We start from the raw sequence: 19641 nt of genomic DNA, 5'->3' as shown, positions 1-19641 counted from the left end.
TAAAAAAACAGTTTAAAACGTCTCATAAGACAAATGTAAATTTTGATATTTTTAAGTTTTAAACACGTAACAATGCTAGGTTTTTTTTTATAAGAAAACAAGTATTCTTATTTGATATTTTTTGAAATTAGTGGTGTCATTAAATTTTTTTCGGTAGAAAGTAGTATTACAAGAAAATTTTTTCCTACAATTTGAAACACAATATTATTGTATTATAAACGCATAATTATTAAGTCTGGGAGAAATTAACTCCTATATTTTTCATAATTACGCAAGTTATAAAAGTTTTGAAACAAAACAATGCGAATACTGTGTTACAAGTGTACAGGATTATATATGGTACAAATGGTTCAAAGTTATAATAAATTAAGAAGTGTCGTAAGAGACTATAGGTATCCATTGATTTCAAATATTTATGCTGGAGGACGCAGAAGGACGAAGCACCCACAAAATAAACCCATTATTATACCACTGATTAAAAATTTGTAAATGCCATGATGACAAAAAGTAAATTAAAAATAAAACATAAATAATAGTTTTGATTGACTCTAATTTTTTATATCGATCCGGTATATCTATTAAAAAGTTTTTAATTCGTAAAGGAATTTTAACATTATTGATATAAGTTCATTATTTAAATAGTAATAAAAATCCAATTCCAAATCGAATTTTATAATTCCTTACATAAATACGTGAAAAAATAATTAAGATTCTATAACTAAAATTGCTACATTAAAAATACAAACTTACCCAATTTTTAATTTAACCAAAACCAATCGTCATGAGTTGACCATAGTCTGGAATAATACAATGCTTTTAAATTATTTTGATGAAACACAAGATAAAAAAATAATTGTTATGAATGAATTACGATATGAAATAGGTAACAAGTAAAGTTTGAATTGACTAATATGATCTGAAGTTGATTGATAAGGCCATACTGATTAGGGTTAATGAAAATTTTAAAGATTAAAGCTAGGAAAATTAAAATGATAGAACGTTTGTTTTCGCAATTAACTTTTTAACACTGTGAATAATATAACACAAACAAACGTAAACAGATAAACTTTTTTTTTTGATGTTATTTATAAAACTTGAAAGCTTCTAATGAAATGTTTTATTTTTTTTTTAAATGTATGAATATTTGCAATTATCACTCTTGCACAGAAATAAGAAAACAAAAGATTATTGATAATGTTGTTAGCACTGTTGCTTATAACAACATAACCTATAAACTATATTACTGATAGTAACCAACTTAAACAATTTTTGTTTTAAGATTAATAAGAAACTGTACATTTTATAATATCTGAAGAAATTTAGTTTTAGCTGTAGTGATTTCTCAACATTCCAGTTAAAAATCAAAACTATTTTGTTGCTATTTGTAGTATTACAGTAACGACTCTTAACAAAGTAAATACTTATATATTACTTATGTTACAATTTAACCAAACTTAAATTAAATTAACATTCATTTTTATATTTCATTAGATCTGCTAAAACCATAATGGCTACTCCTACTAGTGGTAATGGTAATTTAGTAGACGAATTCGATGAAGCATTTATGTCACTTCTTGAAATTATATCTAAAGAGGATGAGACATTCACACCAGTAGACAAAGAAGAAGTACGAGTTGACATTGATCAATGTACTATACGATTCATAGATATAGCTCGTCAATTAGAAGCTTTCTTTTTACAAAAAAGATTTTTGCTTTCTGCTTTGAAGCCTGAAATGATAATAAAAGAAGAAATTTCTGAGTTACGGCTAGAATTAGCACGAAAAGATGATCTTATTCGACGACATTATGAAAAAATTTCAGTTTGGCAAAATTTATTAGCTGACTTACAACAAGTTGCTAAATCACCTGCTCAAAATACAATGGGTCAAAGTCCAATGTCTGCTCCTATGCCTTCACCACTCTCAGGTCCAATGTCGGGACCACAACAACAATCGCCACAAGTACCTGGTGGAATGGTATCACCCCAACAAGCTATGTTTATGCAACAGCAGCAACAAAGAGCTGGTCCAGTTGCTGGTGGGCCTATGCCAGGAGCAATGTTACAAGGGCCATTGGCATATTTAGAAAAGACAACTAGCAATATAGGTATAGGTGATGGGCGAAGGTGACGTGGTCGGGGACGAGGAAGAGGACGCGGTAGGGCCCATCTTAGTCCCCCTTGACCACAGGCATTGGCATATTGATATTATTGCTAAATAGCCAACTAAATCTATTTATAATCCTACCATTATAGGCGTTATAAAATTCTTGTACATAATGTAAAATTTTATTGTTTATACTTGTGTATATTTTAGCTATTGTACATTGCTTAAGTAATATATATTATAAATAACACATTTTTATCATTAAATAAATTTATTATACTTGTAATTATTGTACACAAAATTATCTTTTTGTTGTATACAGGCTGGTTATTATTATGGCACTATTGTTTAAAATAAAGACCATTATAAAGAGAACTAATTTGTATTTCTTAAAATGTTTACAAATGGCAATTTTCCATAAGTGGTAACCCGTGTTTATTATGTAGTATACATTTGAAATTTTTAAAAAAAACATTTTATTTATTACATATAATAATAATTTTTAAGTATTATAACTTTTTCTTAATAAACGATAAAATAACACTTAAAAATTTAATGTAGCAACACATTAACATTAAACTTTGAGAAGAAAGTTATGGGTAACCCATTAACAGACACTTACAAATAATACCACTAACTGCAAATTGGCCAAATAATAAATTAAATGGCAATCAGACCATAATTCAGTCTACAAATAAACATTTTTAGTACACTTTAAATAAATTAAGTATAGATAAACAACAACGACAATTAATCAAAACATCAGACATTTCAAAATTTTGTGAGAGTAAAATAATAAATAAATATGTAAGTAATACTTGAACTCATGATTTATACAAAATAAAAATTTTGTAGCACCTTTAAAACAATAATCATTCTTAAAATTGTTTGTTTCTTTTTCATAACAATGGTTTATGCCATAATTTTTCTATCTATAAATATGGTATAACTTAGCAAAATATATTAGTTCTTATTAATAATAAAAATAATAAAGATAGTGCATTTTAAACAAAACAACATCATATATCATATCAGCGCTACAATTTAAAAAAAAAGGCAGTCATTAAAATAAGTGACATTAAAAAACACTATAATATGTATTCCTATACAACTTAACAGCATTTAAATATCTTAAGATCTATATAAAATAAAAATTTAGGAAATGAAAGTGATAGGACAATTATAAATGAAAAGGCACTTGTCAAAAGCAATACTTTGTTTGGGGCGATTGCTGATCACCCTCAAACGTTTCTCATCCTCCAGTACCCGGGGTCCACCTATCAAATTCTATGCCACTATCAGGGCTTTGTACGGCCGTTGACAATGGACTTAAGTAGCTGGACGCAGATGATGCTGGTGTACTGGTTATTTGTTTTGGCTGAGTTCTTGCATCAAGTAACTGTTTTTCAAAGGAGTGTAGCTGCTGCATAAAATGGAAGTTTGGATCTATGTTGGTTTTTCGTTTCAAGACCATATTATATGCCTCATTCAAAGTAAGCTGCCGATGAGCCATCAGATACGCTAGCATGACAGTAACTGAACGTGATATGCCAGCAAGACAGTGCACAAGAACACCTTTCTGTTGTGATCGACCGTTATCTAAAAAAATTGATTTGACTATATAATACACAATCTAAATGAATACAATACTAAATGTATGGATAAAAGTAATTCTTTGACACTACTTAAATTATTGAAAATTTATAAATTTTAACTTTATATTTATTTTTCTAGTTAAAACTATTTTAAAGGACGTCATAGAGAATCAAATAATGTATACTTCGTATGCTGCTGATACCGTATATCACATTAAAATATTCATAGAACAACATCTTTATAGGTTATTTTTTTTATATTATTTTAGTTTGCGTTTGATTTCAAAGGAACGACTAATCCGAATTTGAACCCTGGAGAAGAAAACGCGAAATAATTATTAACAACAGTAAACTGTAGTCGTTTTTGAAATATATACGATGCGCGTTTATGCGTTATTGAAGAAATCATTTTTTTTCTGCTATTCCAAGGTCTTNTGTTGTTGAAGAAATCATTTTATTTCTGCTATTCCAAGGTCTTCTAAACGTATATACGCCTTTAGCCCACATTAGTGAATATTATAATTATAATTGTTGAAAATGTTTTAGTATGTACACGTTTCCGTTTATTTTACGTGAAGTACACTTATGTTTGTGCACACTACAAACAGCTTCTGTTTGTTTTCGCTCATAATTTCCGCTGAGCATTTTATTACTTTATTTCAAAATGTTTTCTTTCACTCAGAAAATAGATATACTAAGAGGATAAAAAAAACATACACACATTCAATCAAATATACTTTCGAGACTTCCCGTGTTGTTATTCTTCATCTCATTTTTCCTAATCGTTAGTCGTTGTTAACGCTCATCATTAAACATCACATATTTTTCCCACGATTTTTAAACGACATTCGTCGTCATCAGCACTTACTTTTTAAGCAGACAAAAAGTTTCAAAGAATGTTTTCAAAAAAATTGCCCGAATTCGAAGAATTCTATCTCCCGAACAACGTCATAACAAATTTCAATAATATGAGTCAGTAGTTGTTTTTCTCCAAAACGAGTGGCGAAAAAACATCATCGTTATCGCTAGAAATAATAACTTGTATACATTTCGAGAACAATAACGAGTAATATATTTATCCACCTTCGTGTACAGATGTATCCACAGTAGCTTATCGCCTAGTAAAATATTTACTAAAAATCTTGAGCTCTCAATCCATATATAAAAAAAATCAACATGCAGTAATAATAACATTATCAGTTTTGCTACCGATTAAGTTCGATAAACAAACAATATGTTGAGCACGTTTTAATTGTTTTTCAGAAATCATCGAAACCACAGACAAAATACATAGACCTAAATCGACCAAAGCAAAAAACAATACGAAATAAATAATGGCTGACGCAACTCGAAAGTTCTACAAAAAACAACAACAAAAGTAAAAATGTCTGAAAAGCGTACGCCCCCGAAAGAAAGTTACAAGTATTGTTTTGATAAAACGACACGCAAGTCTCGAGAATGGGCAGAGGAGACATCTCATTATTGTTTGGGTGCAACTATAGAGAAAGAGAAGAGCCAGCCGCTCGACGGTGACCCGTAAAATATCGATCGCCGAAACAAACGCATGCGCGCGCCGTCGTCCTACCCATTCAAAGGCCCGTAGTATTCATTGATAAATATCCACTCTCCGATCTTGCACGACTTGTTGACGACGAGGGGAGGGTAATCCAATCCACATCCCTTTCTACTTCCTCCCCGTGTCACGTCACGACGGCGATTTGGACCACGACACAAGCGTGGGCGTCCCATTCGGCTGCGATGGCATTTTTGCGTGGGTGTTTTCATTCACGAATCCTCTACTGTGCACGTTGTCGGCGGACCAAACGCTTTTGTACACTTGTTCTTCTGTACACGTTCGATATGTAATGGTGAATTTAGTTTCCAGACTACATTTATAATGCCTTTAAGGGTTCACGATAAGGATAGTTGAGTTCAAAACAAGTTTTAACAGAAAAACAACGTGAGAGTTGCCAAGAATTAACACGTTAAATATTTGGACGGAAAAAAAACAGACAAACGTCATTTGGCGGCAAAGACAATTTAATTGAAATTCCCGTGAAGCTATTTTGAAAAATAAAAAACAAGGTTAGGTCATAGTTCGACAGAAATTTTGCGTCGACAACACGTGGGTTTTTTTTTTTTTTTTTTACGTTTTTAAAGAAAAATATCCAAAAAATATATTCACCTTAGAACCACTGACCTTCGGTTCGTCTGTTCCTTATTAATAAACTAACATATACAAGCGGCCGTTCATTCATAGCGACAATATAATAGGTAAATGTTTTCGCACGAAATTCGTCAATGGACATGAGCAATTTTTCAAGGCGAACTACTACTCCTACCTACAACATTCCCAATATTATACACCGAACCGGATGATTGTAACGTTAATTAGTTGACGAGCAACGACGACAGACAGGTACACAACTTAATCATCGCGATAAAAAAACTTCATAATGCTACCCACGCACTACCACCAATCCGCTATCATTTTTGTGCAATTAAATTTCACAACTTGTAAAGGTACGCCCACACAGCCATACTCAAGTGTTTATCCGAAAACCCGTAACTGCTATAAAACGCTAGTGTTATTATTATTAATATAATACCGCAAGTACCGTAAACCATTTACGTAGGTCGTGTTTTCGCAAAATAATCAACGGTCTCGGATATCCAAAATGGGTTTTAGCAACTCGGTGTACTTAAAAACGCAGTAGAAATAATTTCGTTCGGGTAAAGGGCGTTTAGATCGATCAATCATTCATTCTATCGCTTACTCGGTCTATACTATACTCGCGAAACTAAGTATGCAGTACTACGGTATAGTGAATAACAGTAATAACGAACTGTCAGATACTTATCAAATCGTTTTTTAAACGTAGTGTTTACGTAAACGGCCCAGAAACTGTCATTGAAAAATTTAGCTAATATCGCACACAGTACTCAGTTAATGTGTGGGGAAAAAAAAAAAATCAAATTTTCCTTTAGTAAATCTGTTTTTTTTTATATTTACCTATGAATTCTATTGCTTGAGGGAAAAAGCCGGCAAGATTTTGTCCGATGTGATCGGATATTGGTATCTGCATGTACTTTATGGACCCTTGTTCTTCAAACGTATTCGGCAAATCCGACGTCACGTTAAGTATGTACTAGAAATGAAAAAAATGTGCGTTAGGTTTTCATTGACTCGTTCACAAAATTATCGTCATTACTTCTATCCTGTGTTTCTTCAGCCATTCCAAGTCTTCGGAGTTGGCTGCGTTACCTAAGAATAGGTCAGGTAGTATCTCGACGGGGAAGTCGCGGTCTTCGTCGAAGCCCAATATTGAACTAGAGCTGTCTACGTCCGACAAGCTGTCAATGTCAGACCCGCCGGAGCTCTCGGGTGACGTGCTCAACGCAGACATGAGTTGGTGCTGACGGCGGGCGTTTCGGGTGAGAGGTACCAACGACGGGGTGATGTGCAACGACCGAAGTCCCATTAGGGTGTCGGTGTCGCCGATGTAACCGGTCATGTCGTCGTTAGCTCGGGCACATCGTTCCAAGAACGACTCGCACCATTCGGGGTAAGACTGCTGGAAGATATCAAATCTCTCTAGAAAATAAAAATATCCATCATAAGTGTCGAGTTGAGAGACAACAAAAAGAGCTACAATTTTTTTTTAATAATCTGTAACAAAAAATATACATTCGAGTGATGGCGATAACGCGTTTTGTATGACGCAACGTGACGAGTTGGTTGACGTGAAATAATTATCCGTCTTTCGAAACTGTTTGTGTCGGACGCGCGACGGCTTATTTGCATGGAGACCACCACCGCGTTGGACTCGTCTAATCAGATTTTGAATTTCAGATTTTTTCCATTTAAAGACTTCCGGTGAACATCCGGCGTCGGTGGACGAACAACAACCACGAGATGATTACCATACACGGGATTCACAAGTTACTATTATGTTTATTTAACAATAAAGGGAAAAAATGTTTATTACTCGGGCGTGCGGGTATGAGCACATAAAGCGAACGACAAAAAAAAAAAAAAAAACGTAAGTGTACCGGCCGGTAGCGATGGCGGACAGGAAGGACGTCGGGCAATAATAACTAATAAGTTCGTTACGCAAGCGATGAACGGAAGACGGTCACAAATACTAACGCCCACAGAAAACTGAAAGGAAGATTTTTGAGCTGTGATTTTTGAACAGTTTCCTCCGGGCACTTAACACACACGGTTACGGATAATACACTTGGCCAAAAAAAAAAAAAAGGACCTCTTTCTCGGCTAAATGGATTTCCTGCTGTCGCCGTCGTTGTCAATTAATTTAGAACGAATCATCTACTTCTGCCTACACGGTATCGAGCTAAAATTACACGGAGGGCTAAAGGCAGCGGTGAAGGAGAGTCGCTTTAATAACCCGCGGGTTAATAAGAGGTATTATTTTTAACCCGTACGCATCGGTTATCTCTTTCCTCCTAGACACCCACACTGAAATCGACTTTCGCTCTTTTAAACAATTTTTTTCGTTAATATTTTCATTCACCATTTCTTCACCGACAAAAGAAATAAAACACTCGGACGTGTACACAACACACCATACTTGTGTGCGTATATTTGTGCGCGTGGGTTCGCGATGAGTGGGCGCCGCCGCCGCCTTCGTCATCGTCGTCCCACCAGACTTCCTCACCGTGTCCGACCGACCACTCCACTCGTCACCGTCATACCACCGTAAAGTTTCTTTCGCCATAGTCCGTTCCCGTCGGTCGAACGGAACATATCCCGTGTCAAATGAGCGTAGGGAACACTGTGCTAAATAAATCGAACTGCGCCATAGATAATTATACCGCTGCAGCACAACGTTCCAAAACACTACTTGAACTACTTGGACACCGGCCGGAAATTGAAATATGACCACCGGAAATGGACAATCATTAAAAACGAACGATTAACAACTCCCCGACGGCCCATACGACTACCCTCTCGAGGTGTAATCTCTTCCGTTCAGACCCGTTCGTAAAATCCACAAGAGGACGCCATGAGTAGCCGACTGGAAAAAGTGCACTCGAACACTAGTAAAAATAACGACTGCAGTATCCATAAAAAAAATACGAGAGACAATAACGTTTGAATAGGAACCATAAGTGGTACTGCAAGTGGCCATTCGCCGAAACGGACGAATGTGGCCAGAAGTAAAACAACCGCGGGGCGGTTAAAAGTAAGGTACAACAATAATATGCGACCCACACAAACCACCACAATAACATGTTATTATTGTTAATGTTATTTCAACCTTCTGGGAAACGCCTGTGTGTCGTTAAGCCCTGCCCGTTAAGGATAGTTTTGGCGGTATCCGGTTCAAACCCGAAAACCATAGGCGCCCACGCTGGAACGAAGCACGTGGGTCATAAAACGCCACGAGCGATCCCCGGCATAAGGGGACGTCGTATCGGTTTATTAAGTAAAGAGCGCGTTTGGTACGCCAGCCACGGGACGTAACATATTTCAATGGATATTGGATTTCAGTAGGAAACGGGTTGATTTTCTGGCTTGTTAGCATTTAGTCCCGTCCCATATACACCACCGACGGAGTGACCTACCTATCGGATCGGCGGCAGTCTTCAGGCCGCAATATCGATCCGACTGAGGGTTTACATACAAAATATATAGGTCAGCACAGTACACAAAAACACAGCGCTCCCAGCACACTCCTCCAACTGCACAACAGATTGCAAATAAAAAGGTGTCAACTCGTAAAGATGACATTTTTTACAATCAACGCATTTTTTAGTTTCGATATTACTTTAAAAACACCGTTTTAAAGTTGAGGCGAATTCCGTTTTATAGTTAAAAACTAATATTCCCAATAATATTTCGACTTAATTTTCGTAACATAAAAAATTATATAAATAAACTTATTTCAAAAGGGAACAAAAAGTGTCAGAATACGCCGCCAAACGACGTAGCCATCTATAGTGGCAATGAGAGTTAAAGGCATTATATTACCAAGTTCGTTTCTGATCACGAATTAAGTCACGTATGACCATTGAGTAAACAGAGAATTGACTGCAAAACGGGCAAATGAATGACATAATTAAAAGAAAGTCGATAGCGTGTTTAAGGGACGACAGCGGTGGTATGCTACGAATACATTATTTTCATTGAGAAAAAAACGTACTAGCCAACACACGATGCGCGTGTAGTAAACTAATTCATAGCTTGATTGTATTTTTAATTATTACTACTACACACAACACGGTGTTATAAAGTTACATGCGATACTTAGCCGACTAAAACGTAACACCTACTTGATAATATCATAGTTTTCGAATTCATTTCAGCAAAATATGCAAACACAACTCGAATATTACAAAACTGTACTCTCGTACAAATTGAACAAGTGACACGATCAATGTTATTTTTGATACCATTCACAAGTAAAATATAATTCAACACAACACAACCAAAACTCCGATTCGACTCCTTAACCGAAATAAAGGGCCAACATTTTTCCTTGGGTAAAACTCTACCTTTGATTTTAAATTGAATTGAAGTATTAAATCAGTTTTTGATATACATCAATAATACTATTTATGTAACAATTTGATAAAAATAATAATAACAATAATATATCCGTGAAAAAATTTACTCGGTTTGAAAAAAAAATCTTAAAATTATACTCGAACAACAATCTGTCTAGAATGACGACGTATTTCGACGATTTAAAATAAAAACACGTCGGACTCGATAAACAAAACCGGCTGAACGCCTTCTTCGACTATTATCTAAATATTGAGATTTTTTCGCCGCTGCACTTGTAAATGCCAAAAATTACTGCTCCGACAAGACATACTATTCCATTATTAGACTCGATAAATGAAATGTTCTCGTGTTTAATAATTGTCGAACGATTCAAGCGCGACCGCCAATTCCGTTGTCGATTGCGAATCGAAAGCAGCAAACGGACGGCAAGTGGAATTTGAAATATTCTATTTATAAAATTGGGAGAGAGAAAAAAACGCTTAGCCAGTTGCACTTTAAACGAGCGTTGTAATTATTTGTGTTTATTAACGAGCACCGGATATCCGCTGTCGTCGCGTATATATGCGAGAAATCTGCACCATCGACAGTGTTTTTAAAATAGGCCGCATGTTTTTCGAGCATTCCGTCGGCCGATGAAAAAGGAAACAGGAAACCAGTCGGCGGCATACTTATTTTCGGACCACGTCGGTCGCCCGGCAGGGTGTTTGCCGTTTTTGCGAGCAGAACAACCCCCGGGAAGGTCTTACCGACAAGAAAAAAAAAAAACAACACTCGCATGGAAATGTCGGAAACGCGCATCCGGTTGACGACGGGCAAACGGAATAACAACAACACCGAGCGCACAGGATATGGCGAGAGGCGCACGAGCCGGATACCGGACGGTGACGGTGTACGGCTGGTTTTTTGGTTGGGTTGTGAAAACACGGCGGCGGCGGCACACGACGTGTAAAAGAGACTGTTCCGGCCATTCATGGCCAAATCGGAAGAGGACCCATTTTTAGATCCAACCGAAAATTCACAAGGCCCACCCTCCCCAAGTGTATTCTTCATCGTTTTAAATAAGGCAAACAACACTTGTCATTCATTCACGATAATCATATCCGTTGGTCCGTAATAGAAATATTAAAGAACGGCGACAATAAATAGGCGATGTTAACAACGCAATTATTGGTGTCATTATTCCCAGTGGTATTTCATTTTTCACATAACGGCCTCGCACAACACGTACGACGATAATACAAATTATTTGTCGCCCATCCGCTGCCCGGACGGGCGTATCCTCTTGGCCATTTCGCAAAATAATTGTGTCGAAATAACCACGTAATTGGTCGTGCATTTGTTTAGACACATACCAACCGACTGAACGTGGATCGCACATCAGAACCAATACCAAAACAAATAAACTTAAGCTATTTGGGTTGCCATTGGGTTCATAATTGAAATTATGAAAATCGTAAAGAGTCGATAAAATATACACTCCACAGCATAGAAATACATAAAAATTAGTCTCGCATAATTATCAATTGAACAATTGTTATTTTTTTAAAATATTATCGACATCGCTTTTGACGTTAACCAATGACAAAAAGTATCATCGATTCGTGTAATATGATCATCATTCGTTGCATTTCAATAAACACAACTGATCTTCTCAATTTTATTCTAAGACTCGTATGACTTTGGATTCAAAACTACTAAACAAAACCTAAACTTGGACTTTTTTTAACTCGCGTCTACTACACAACTAGCGAATGAATTAAAACAAAATACCTCCTTGTAAAAATACTCGAAAAAAATATATTAACAAATGCAAAATATCAGTAACCACAATGAATAGAAGAAAAAAAAAATGAATTTTCTGTTATGTTCCGAAGTGTATTGATCGGTGTTTGAAATCAATTTGACACGGAGGCAATTTTTTAAACGTGCAAATTCTTATGGGGGTCAAGGCTACGGATGATAGAACAAATAATGTACGAGGCTACCGGATACGCGCCGATTAGTGTAATGTTACTATGATCGTCGCCTCTTTCCGCCGTGGGAATCGAATATATCACACTGTGGATAATTAGACGTTTCAGCTGATCTACGTTGTTTATAATTACCAACAAAATTATGGTACGATGACAAACGCAACTGAAACGATTTGATGATATCAACGGCGCCTGCGACCACAACCGGGACAAACAAACTCTTGAGCAAATGGCTACGTTCATCAAAAACACCATACTTGGTGCTTGCATATGCAAATACTTTTACGTTCCGATTTATATTTAAACGTAACATGCTCGACGGACGCCGCGGCCGCATCGCTATTGCAACGATTATTTTTATACCGCGATCCGCCAACGTATTATTGTTATTGTACGCGACTACTCTGCCATGTATTCGTGAGACGACAATGAACCACAGTAGTTATAATGTAAACGTTTGGCTGAGCGTAAAACCTTCGAGTCTTCCGATTGTATCGCCCACTACGGTCTCTATGTTTTATACATAAACGAGAGATATTTATAATTCGGCATCCGCTTTTTTCAAAGTCACCGACGACGTCACCGGCAAAGACAACAGCGCAACGCACACCTTTTCGACAGCGGTAGCAGCCGTACAAGTGGTCCGTATGGAGTAAATTTAATTTTAAGCAATTGAATCTAAAATCACGTTGCCGAAACGGTCGGCGGGCTAAGAGGGTCGCTTTATTTAACATAATACGTCTGCAATACTCTTATTAAGTTCAAGTCGGCGGCGATTGTTTGGCACACACACACACACACACATACTCAATTGTTGATGTTATTATTTATTTATAGTACCGACCAACGTATGGTATTGCATGCCACAATGTAGTAATATTAGGTTTCAATTGATGACGACGACGCCGCCGCCGCCGCCGTCACGTGGGTTGGCCGCGAGGAAGTGCTATGGAAATTTCGCAAGTGACAACACGTGCATCCGACAACGTGCTGCAATAGTTAAGTATCCCTCAACGGTAGGAGTCCAATGATTGACGTAGAAAACGAAATCGTCGGGGAAAAAACGGTCGGATTGTTACGCGAATAATTTCCGGCCCTCCGCCCACCATTTAAGGAGTACATTGCGACGTTTAGTTGAACGCGACGCGATTCGCGAGATTAAGGCAAGACGTTTCCGTTTAAGCAAACGTCGAACGAATGGCTAAAAAGACATCAACAAAAAACTAAATAGAGAACCGAGGCAATAATAAACGGGAGAGACGGAGAGTAGTGTACCAAAGAGGCAACGCCGCGGCCGTCGCCAGCACTGTCGTTTCCGGTACTCAATTGCCGCGTAGTAGCGCGCACACACACACACACACACATACATATATTATGATGATGCCAATTGTAAATATAAAGGTTCGTACTATTCGAGGATATTCCACATAAACAACAACTACAGAACTTCCTATTTGGATCGTCTACGCGCGGACAATTTTTTAACGACCTCCAAAGAGTAGTGTTTAGATGGAAGTAATACAACTGTCGCGATCGTGTTTTGAAAAAAAAAGTATAGATGATGTTTTTTTAACCATCGACGCCTTCAGCAAGTTTTTGTTTTATCATTCATTACAACAAAAATCCAACGGCGCTAGTTTGGTCCGGTTTTTCGCAGAATGCGCACTAGGGTTTCATTGAAGCCCACGAGAATGCAATTAATATAATTATTGCTATACACTGTGCTAGAACTAGCTCCGGCACGCCATACAATGAACAGGTAGAATAATATAATATTATGCTGCCGGTCGACTGACCGGTTTTTGGCATACCTATCCCACTGTACATAACCGTCTGGTGAATTCTAATTGGTATGCCGGTGTAGTAAAAACGCCTACAAAATTGGCACAGCGAAGTTTGAAATAACGACCGAAGTGTAATGATCTATGAATTCTAATGCATACTTGGAGCGAGTCGCTTTGGATTTGCAAGGCAACGCATTGTTTATGCGTTCATCAATGACTTGTGACGGTAACACTAATAATAACATTTAATGAATGGAGAAAAGCAAACAACGGCAATGGAATACCGATAAGTGCTCGTGTATAATTCGACTATAAATAAACAGTTGTTTACAACATCCATATTGTATCGTGTTTCGAGTAATTAATGTTGCCGATAAATATGTCAATACTTATACGTACCAGATGCAATATGGATTATCAATAAAGATTAATATACAAAATTAAACAATAACACGCCGTACCTGCAGATGTTAGGAGCAATAAAGCAATCTGCTATCAGCGCGATAACAGACGAGACTAACGAGTATTGGGAACTTTCCATTGACGCTAATATCATGTCGAATAATAACATCCAAACATAGAAAATTACTGAACGCTTTTATTTTAGACACACATTTAAGTCGCGACGACTTTCTTTCACAAAACTATTCACTCACTCGAAACCATTCGGTCCATCGCTCAGTCGTCAAGCTGTGCACACAAATACAAATCAGTAATTGTTTTACCAGAAGCAATAATTTAAAGTTGTTCGTCTTTAATTAAGTTTACCAAGTGATAATTCATTTAGTGTATTTCACAGTGTAACACTTCGGCTTAAAGTATTGACAAAAAAAAAAAAAGAAACCTTAATTGGATAGATGAAAACCGAATCGTAAAATCACAATTAACGCCAAGTCGAAACAAATGTGGACGGTTAGTTCACACCCCGAGGAAATCTGCTGCGCATACGTCCCCGGACCCGCGGCAGTTGATCTCTACCGTCACCCCGATGTTGTTTCTCGATCCACAAGCATTTACACTCGCTCTCTCTCGACGCAATGGTGCAGTGGCTCTACGGCCGGCCACACCGGTTGTCCGATACGCGCGGCCTTGATTAGGTCACACAAAAAATCACACACGCATGGTAGGGGGCACGCGGGGAGTAGTCGGATGAGGAGGATACTGAACAAGAAGCGAAGCGGTAGCTGACCGTGAATGTTTGATTGCGACCAGCAATAGACGAGACCCACGATGGCCGTCGAAACGATGCACAACCGTCGTTGAATATGTAATAATAGTAATTACAACAATAATAATAACAATACTAAAAAGAGGTTCATTACAATATGAATGGATTATACTGGTTGTCGTCGTGCTTACAATAAAATGCCTCAACAACAACAGAGATTATAATAGTAATATGCAATTATGGTCCAGCAAAAGTGCGTTTTAACGGAATGGACCAAAAATAAACACTGTAGCGTGCACGTATTTTTTGCTGTACAAACAATATGTGGGTTTTTCATTTTCATACATGGTCTGACGCCCATACGTGTGACTGTAGCTTAGCATAGGACTAAAGATAATATAATAACGTAATGTGCAATAGTAACTCAAATAAACGTAGAACGCGTTCACACCTACATATGGCTAAAAGGAGTATAAGAGTAAGAGAAAAAAAAAACAACCGTCGCCATCGACTCTGTTTTCGGTCAGTACCGGTTTATAATAAATCGGATTCGGCTGATGCAAATGATGCGACAGACATTCCAATGATATTGTAAAAAGAAGAGAGAGAACGCGAACTAGGCCCGTTGGTTTATTGTTGAGGCGGCCGCGGAAACGTTTATTTAATAGTTCCACTATACTGTGGACCAATAAAAGACGTATTAAAAACAATTATTAATTTTTGTAAATGTTAATACTGATTGTGTTTCGATGGAACCGAATAAGACACAATCATAAATCTGATGATTAGTAACGACTTTGAACAGCGGATGCTGCGGTAATATTCAAATAACCTCTCGGCATTTGGTTAATAATATAGTCTATAGAAATCACACAGCAATTGTGACTATTCACTGATACATTACACAACGCAATAATAATGTTTTCTATTTCACTAGTAATATTGACAAAATGTGATGACAGTGCCAAAACGAATTCTCGATCGAGTAACAAAGGTCATCGAATTGGAATTACTTGACTTAAATTATTATTTTCATTAGTACATTGACAACAGATAAAATCATAACATCGACCCTAATCAAGGTCGTGGTATAAATTATGAATGACTGACTTGAATAACATTAATTTATCAACGCTGCATAACAGCATATATTTACATAGGTATAGCAAAACAATCTAAATATGTTAAAAACCGGCATTATTTATAGCAGAAATATAAATAAAAATAACTTAACAGAAATGAAAATATCAGTAAAAACAGCTTGCTTAGGTGAAATACATATTTTTAAGAACCATAAATATAGTTCAAAACAAATTTACTTATGTTTACAAGGTACATTAACGTTTTAAATAGAACTAATTTACAAATAGTTAAATTTATAAACTAAAGCAAGTATAACTGAAAGTTTTAACAATCAAATTGGATACTCAAAATATCAGAATTATTTCATTCTTATCAATAATTCTTCTGTCACGTTAAATACGTTTTGTCATCAAATACTCAATAGCAAAATATATACTAAAAATTAAAGAAAAAAATTTGTCTATGTGCATAAGAAATAAAAATATTCAGTTTATGCAAACAAAACATGGAATTTCTAAAAATAATTACATCCTATCTAAATATTCAAATTTATTAATATACACATTTTTCTACCATTAAAATTTTTTTTTAAAAAATCATCCAAGTTCTTAATTGTTTTTGTTCTACTTGACCTTCAAATATTATATTACCAAATAAACAGACAACTCAATATAGTTAAATTTACCCAACCTATATTACTTAGTCATGTCAATTTCTTTAGATATAATTTTATCTTAAATATAACAGTATCTAATAATTACATAACATATTTCTTATTTTCTATCAATTTCATTCACTAGTTATAATGCTAATATTAATACAAGTAAATTATGTTTGTTTATTCTTTATTGACATGTAAACAGAAAGTTGAATTATATCAAAGGAATTATTTTCTAAATATATTAATTTATTATAGGAAATTAATATTAGATTTAGGGTAACATCTAACCATTGAATAAAACCTCAGAATTTTTAACTAAAAAAAATTGTTTAATCTGCTTGTAATAAGTTGTTGCTAGTAGTTTTTATAATATAGAATATACCTAAGATCATTTTTCAGAAAAAAAATATTTATTAACATTATGAGTATGACATCATATATAAATTAATAAAGAACTTTCAAAGTTAAAAAACTCTTAACTCATTATAGAAGTTATCCTAATAAAATGTTTAAAACCTTATATTTAAAATACTTATTAATATACTAGTAAATTACTTATAACTATAAGTTACACTTATATTTATTACTTATTACCTATGAGATATATTTTTTTTTTATTAAATATACATTATAGACAAAAAAAATCATGAGATATGTGTAAAATAAACACATTTAATGCTAAATTTTATAATATTTTATTAATAAATACTTAAAATATTACTAATATTTTCAAAAAAATTCTTTAAGAACAAAATCTAGACCAAAAATTTATATTTATATAGTATTATAATCACTTGTTGGAAAAAATTGTTGAAATCCAAAATAATAATTATTAAGACATTCTAACACATATTAAAAAGACATAAAGTCCACAATTAACCATAAATTAGTTTGATGAATTCAGTATCAATATTTTTTCGATTAATATTTTTAATCAATGTACAGAAATTTCTCTTCTTTACACATATGTAAAGAGAAATATTTTAATACATTCGAGTTAGTTTATGAACGTTAATACAATTGATAGTATTCTATGATTAAAAAACAGAGCAGATATTAAAAAAAGAAAAATTATTTTGCATTGTGATGAAAGTTTTTTAAATGCACCGACAATAATTTAAAATTTTATTACAATAACCATGAATTTAATTAAATTTTTAACTGATATTTACACAACTACACCTGTAAAACTATTAATTCTTTTGAGTTGAGTCTTGCATAGTGATTAAATGACGCAATACAATGAATATTGATTATTTAATAAATATAAACCATGACAAATGGTTTAATTAGAAAAAAATAACTATAATGATTTTCCTTATAACATTGAACCTAATAATTAACTATTAGAGTAAACACAGTTTGATAACTTACCATCCAAACAGTGCACTTTACATCCATCTTTAAGCAATCTCTTAGCCAACACAATCATCGTATCAGACTCTGGTGAAGTATTTTTACGATCTTTTAAACATTCATCACCATATAGAATAAATATACTTTGCTTGTATGCATTCACTATTTGTTCTCTAAGATCTGAACACTTGACCGTAGATGCTAAATCAATTTTACCAGCAGCTAATCTCCTTAACATTATGGTTGGTATACTGAAATTGACAGCATCACGTATGTGACAGTCAGAGAAATCCATTGAACTGCGACAGTCCAATATCAACATCTGAGATTTGTTACTAGATGATAGTTCAGCAGCAAGCCAGTCACAACCAATACAGATGTCTGACAAAAGGGAAGAATCATCTTCAGCTGGCATTGTAGTAAAATCAGCTTGGTGTGTTCGAAATTAATAAATTATGTTATATATCAAACATTGATCTCAAATGTCAATAACTGATGATATTTATTTTAATTATTATTACTATAAAACAAAAACCACACAGTAGTAAATCATACACACAATCACAAATTGAATAATAATATTACTTCAACAGAATATTATAGTTAAAATAAAAAACACTAACCGTTCTACATATCTTTAACATGTAAAAATTATACAGATATAAAAACGTAACGGTTATAAAGAAAATATTTCAATAAAATAAAACAATAATTAAAATATTATAACAATGTTTTGTATTCACACCTGCTCACGACCGACGAGCTCACCGCAGAGACAGTCGGAATGGAACTGTTGATTACTGTAAGCATTCAATGTGATGACAAAAAACATGGACACAACACGGTGGAATGGACGCGCACGACAAATACCAAGAAACTTGCACTGCTCCACTCTTCTTCCACTTCACCATAACATTAGCCGCCACCGCCTACCAAATAAGAACAGATTATTGTTCCGAAATTCTACGCAATCTACCGACAGCGACCGTAACTACATTCAGAAAAATTTGTAATGAATATTTGACTGAAAGATAGCGCTAATCTATTTATTTAACTAGTGTAGATAATTTTTTAATTTATGATATTATCATGTTAATAAATTGTACGTAATAAGAATTTAAATTCATTTATTTCATTAATTACTTTTTTGTTGATTACTTTAATTATAATATATTTTTTATTATCATTTCAGTTTATAAACATTTAGTTTAATATAAATAATTGATGTGAATTAGTAAATTTAAAAATTAGTGACAACTTAGTAAGTTTTAATTTTCAATTATTAAAATAAGTTTAATATAATTTTCAAATACAATTTTTGTTGGAAATACTAATTTTACAAAATAAACTCCTATAAATTTGGATAAATTAAATAATAATAT

The 19641-nt window shown here is 34.6% G+C and overlaps 3 protein-coding genes across 4 annotated transcripts in view; 1 reads left to right on the top strand and 2 right to left on the bottom strand.

The window, feature by feature from the left end:
- Positions 1–1144, bottom strand: part of LOC126901159 (uncharacterized) — an 82471-nt gene extending 81327 nt beyond the window's left edge. For both annotated transcript variants that reach the window (XR_007702984.1, XR_007702985.1), the window contains exons 1-2: positions 872–1144; positions 751–797 (exon numbers count right to left, since the gene is read on the bottom strand). The gene's annotated coding sequence lies outside the window, so the exon portion shown is untranslated. The remainder of the gene's footprint in view (positions 1–750; positions 798–871) is intronic.
- Positions 1145–1252: 108 nt separating this feature from the next.
- On the top strand, positions 1253–2672 carry LOC126901160 (mediator of RNA polymerase II transcription subunit 28). The gene is made up of 2 exons (XM_050677456.1): positions 1253–1413; positions 1492–2672. The coding sequence occupies exon 2, from the start codon at positions 1508–1510 to the stop codon at positions 2129–2131; it is 624 nt and encodes a 207-aa protein (XP_050533413.1). The 5' UTR covers positions 1253–1413; positions 1492–1507; the 3' UTR covers positions 2132–2672.
- A 508-nt stretch (positions 2673–3180) lies between these two features.
- On the bottom strand, positions 3181–19037 carry LOC126901154 (dual specificity protein phosphatase Mpk3). Its single transcript, XM_050677442.1, has 4 exons — positions 18278–19037; positions 6915–7297; positions 6716–6851; positions 3181–3706 (listed from the first exon to the last, which is right to left on the bottom strand). The coding sequence occupies exons 1-4, from the start codon at positions 18672–18674 to the stop codon at positions 3360–3362; spliced, it is 1263 nt and encodes a 420-aa protein (XP_050533399.1). The 5' UTR covers positions 18675–19037; the 3' UTR covers positions 3181–3359.
- Between the last annotated feature and the right edge of the window lie 604 nt (positions 19038–19641).

The sequence above is a fragment of the Daktulosphaira vitifoliae genome, unplaced genomic scaffold (genome assembly GCF_025091365.1).
Source record: "Daktulosphaira vitifoliae isolate Bord-2020 unplaced genomic scaffold, ASM2509136v1 Scaffold_3, whole genome shotgun sequence".
In the NCBI taxonomy this organism is placed as follows: Eukaryota; Metazoa; Arthropoda; class Insecta; order Hemiptera; family Phylloxeridae; genus Daktulosphaira; species Daktulosphaira vitifoliae.
This window is presented reverse-complemented; position numbering and strand designations above follow the sequence as displayed.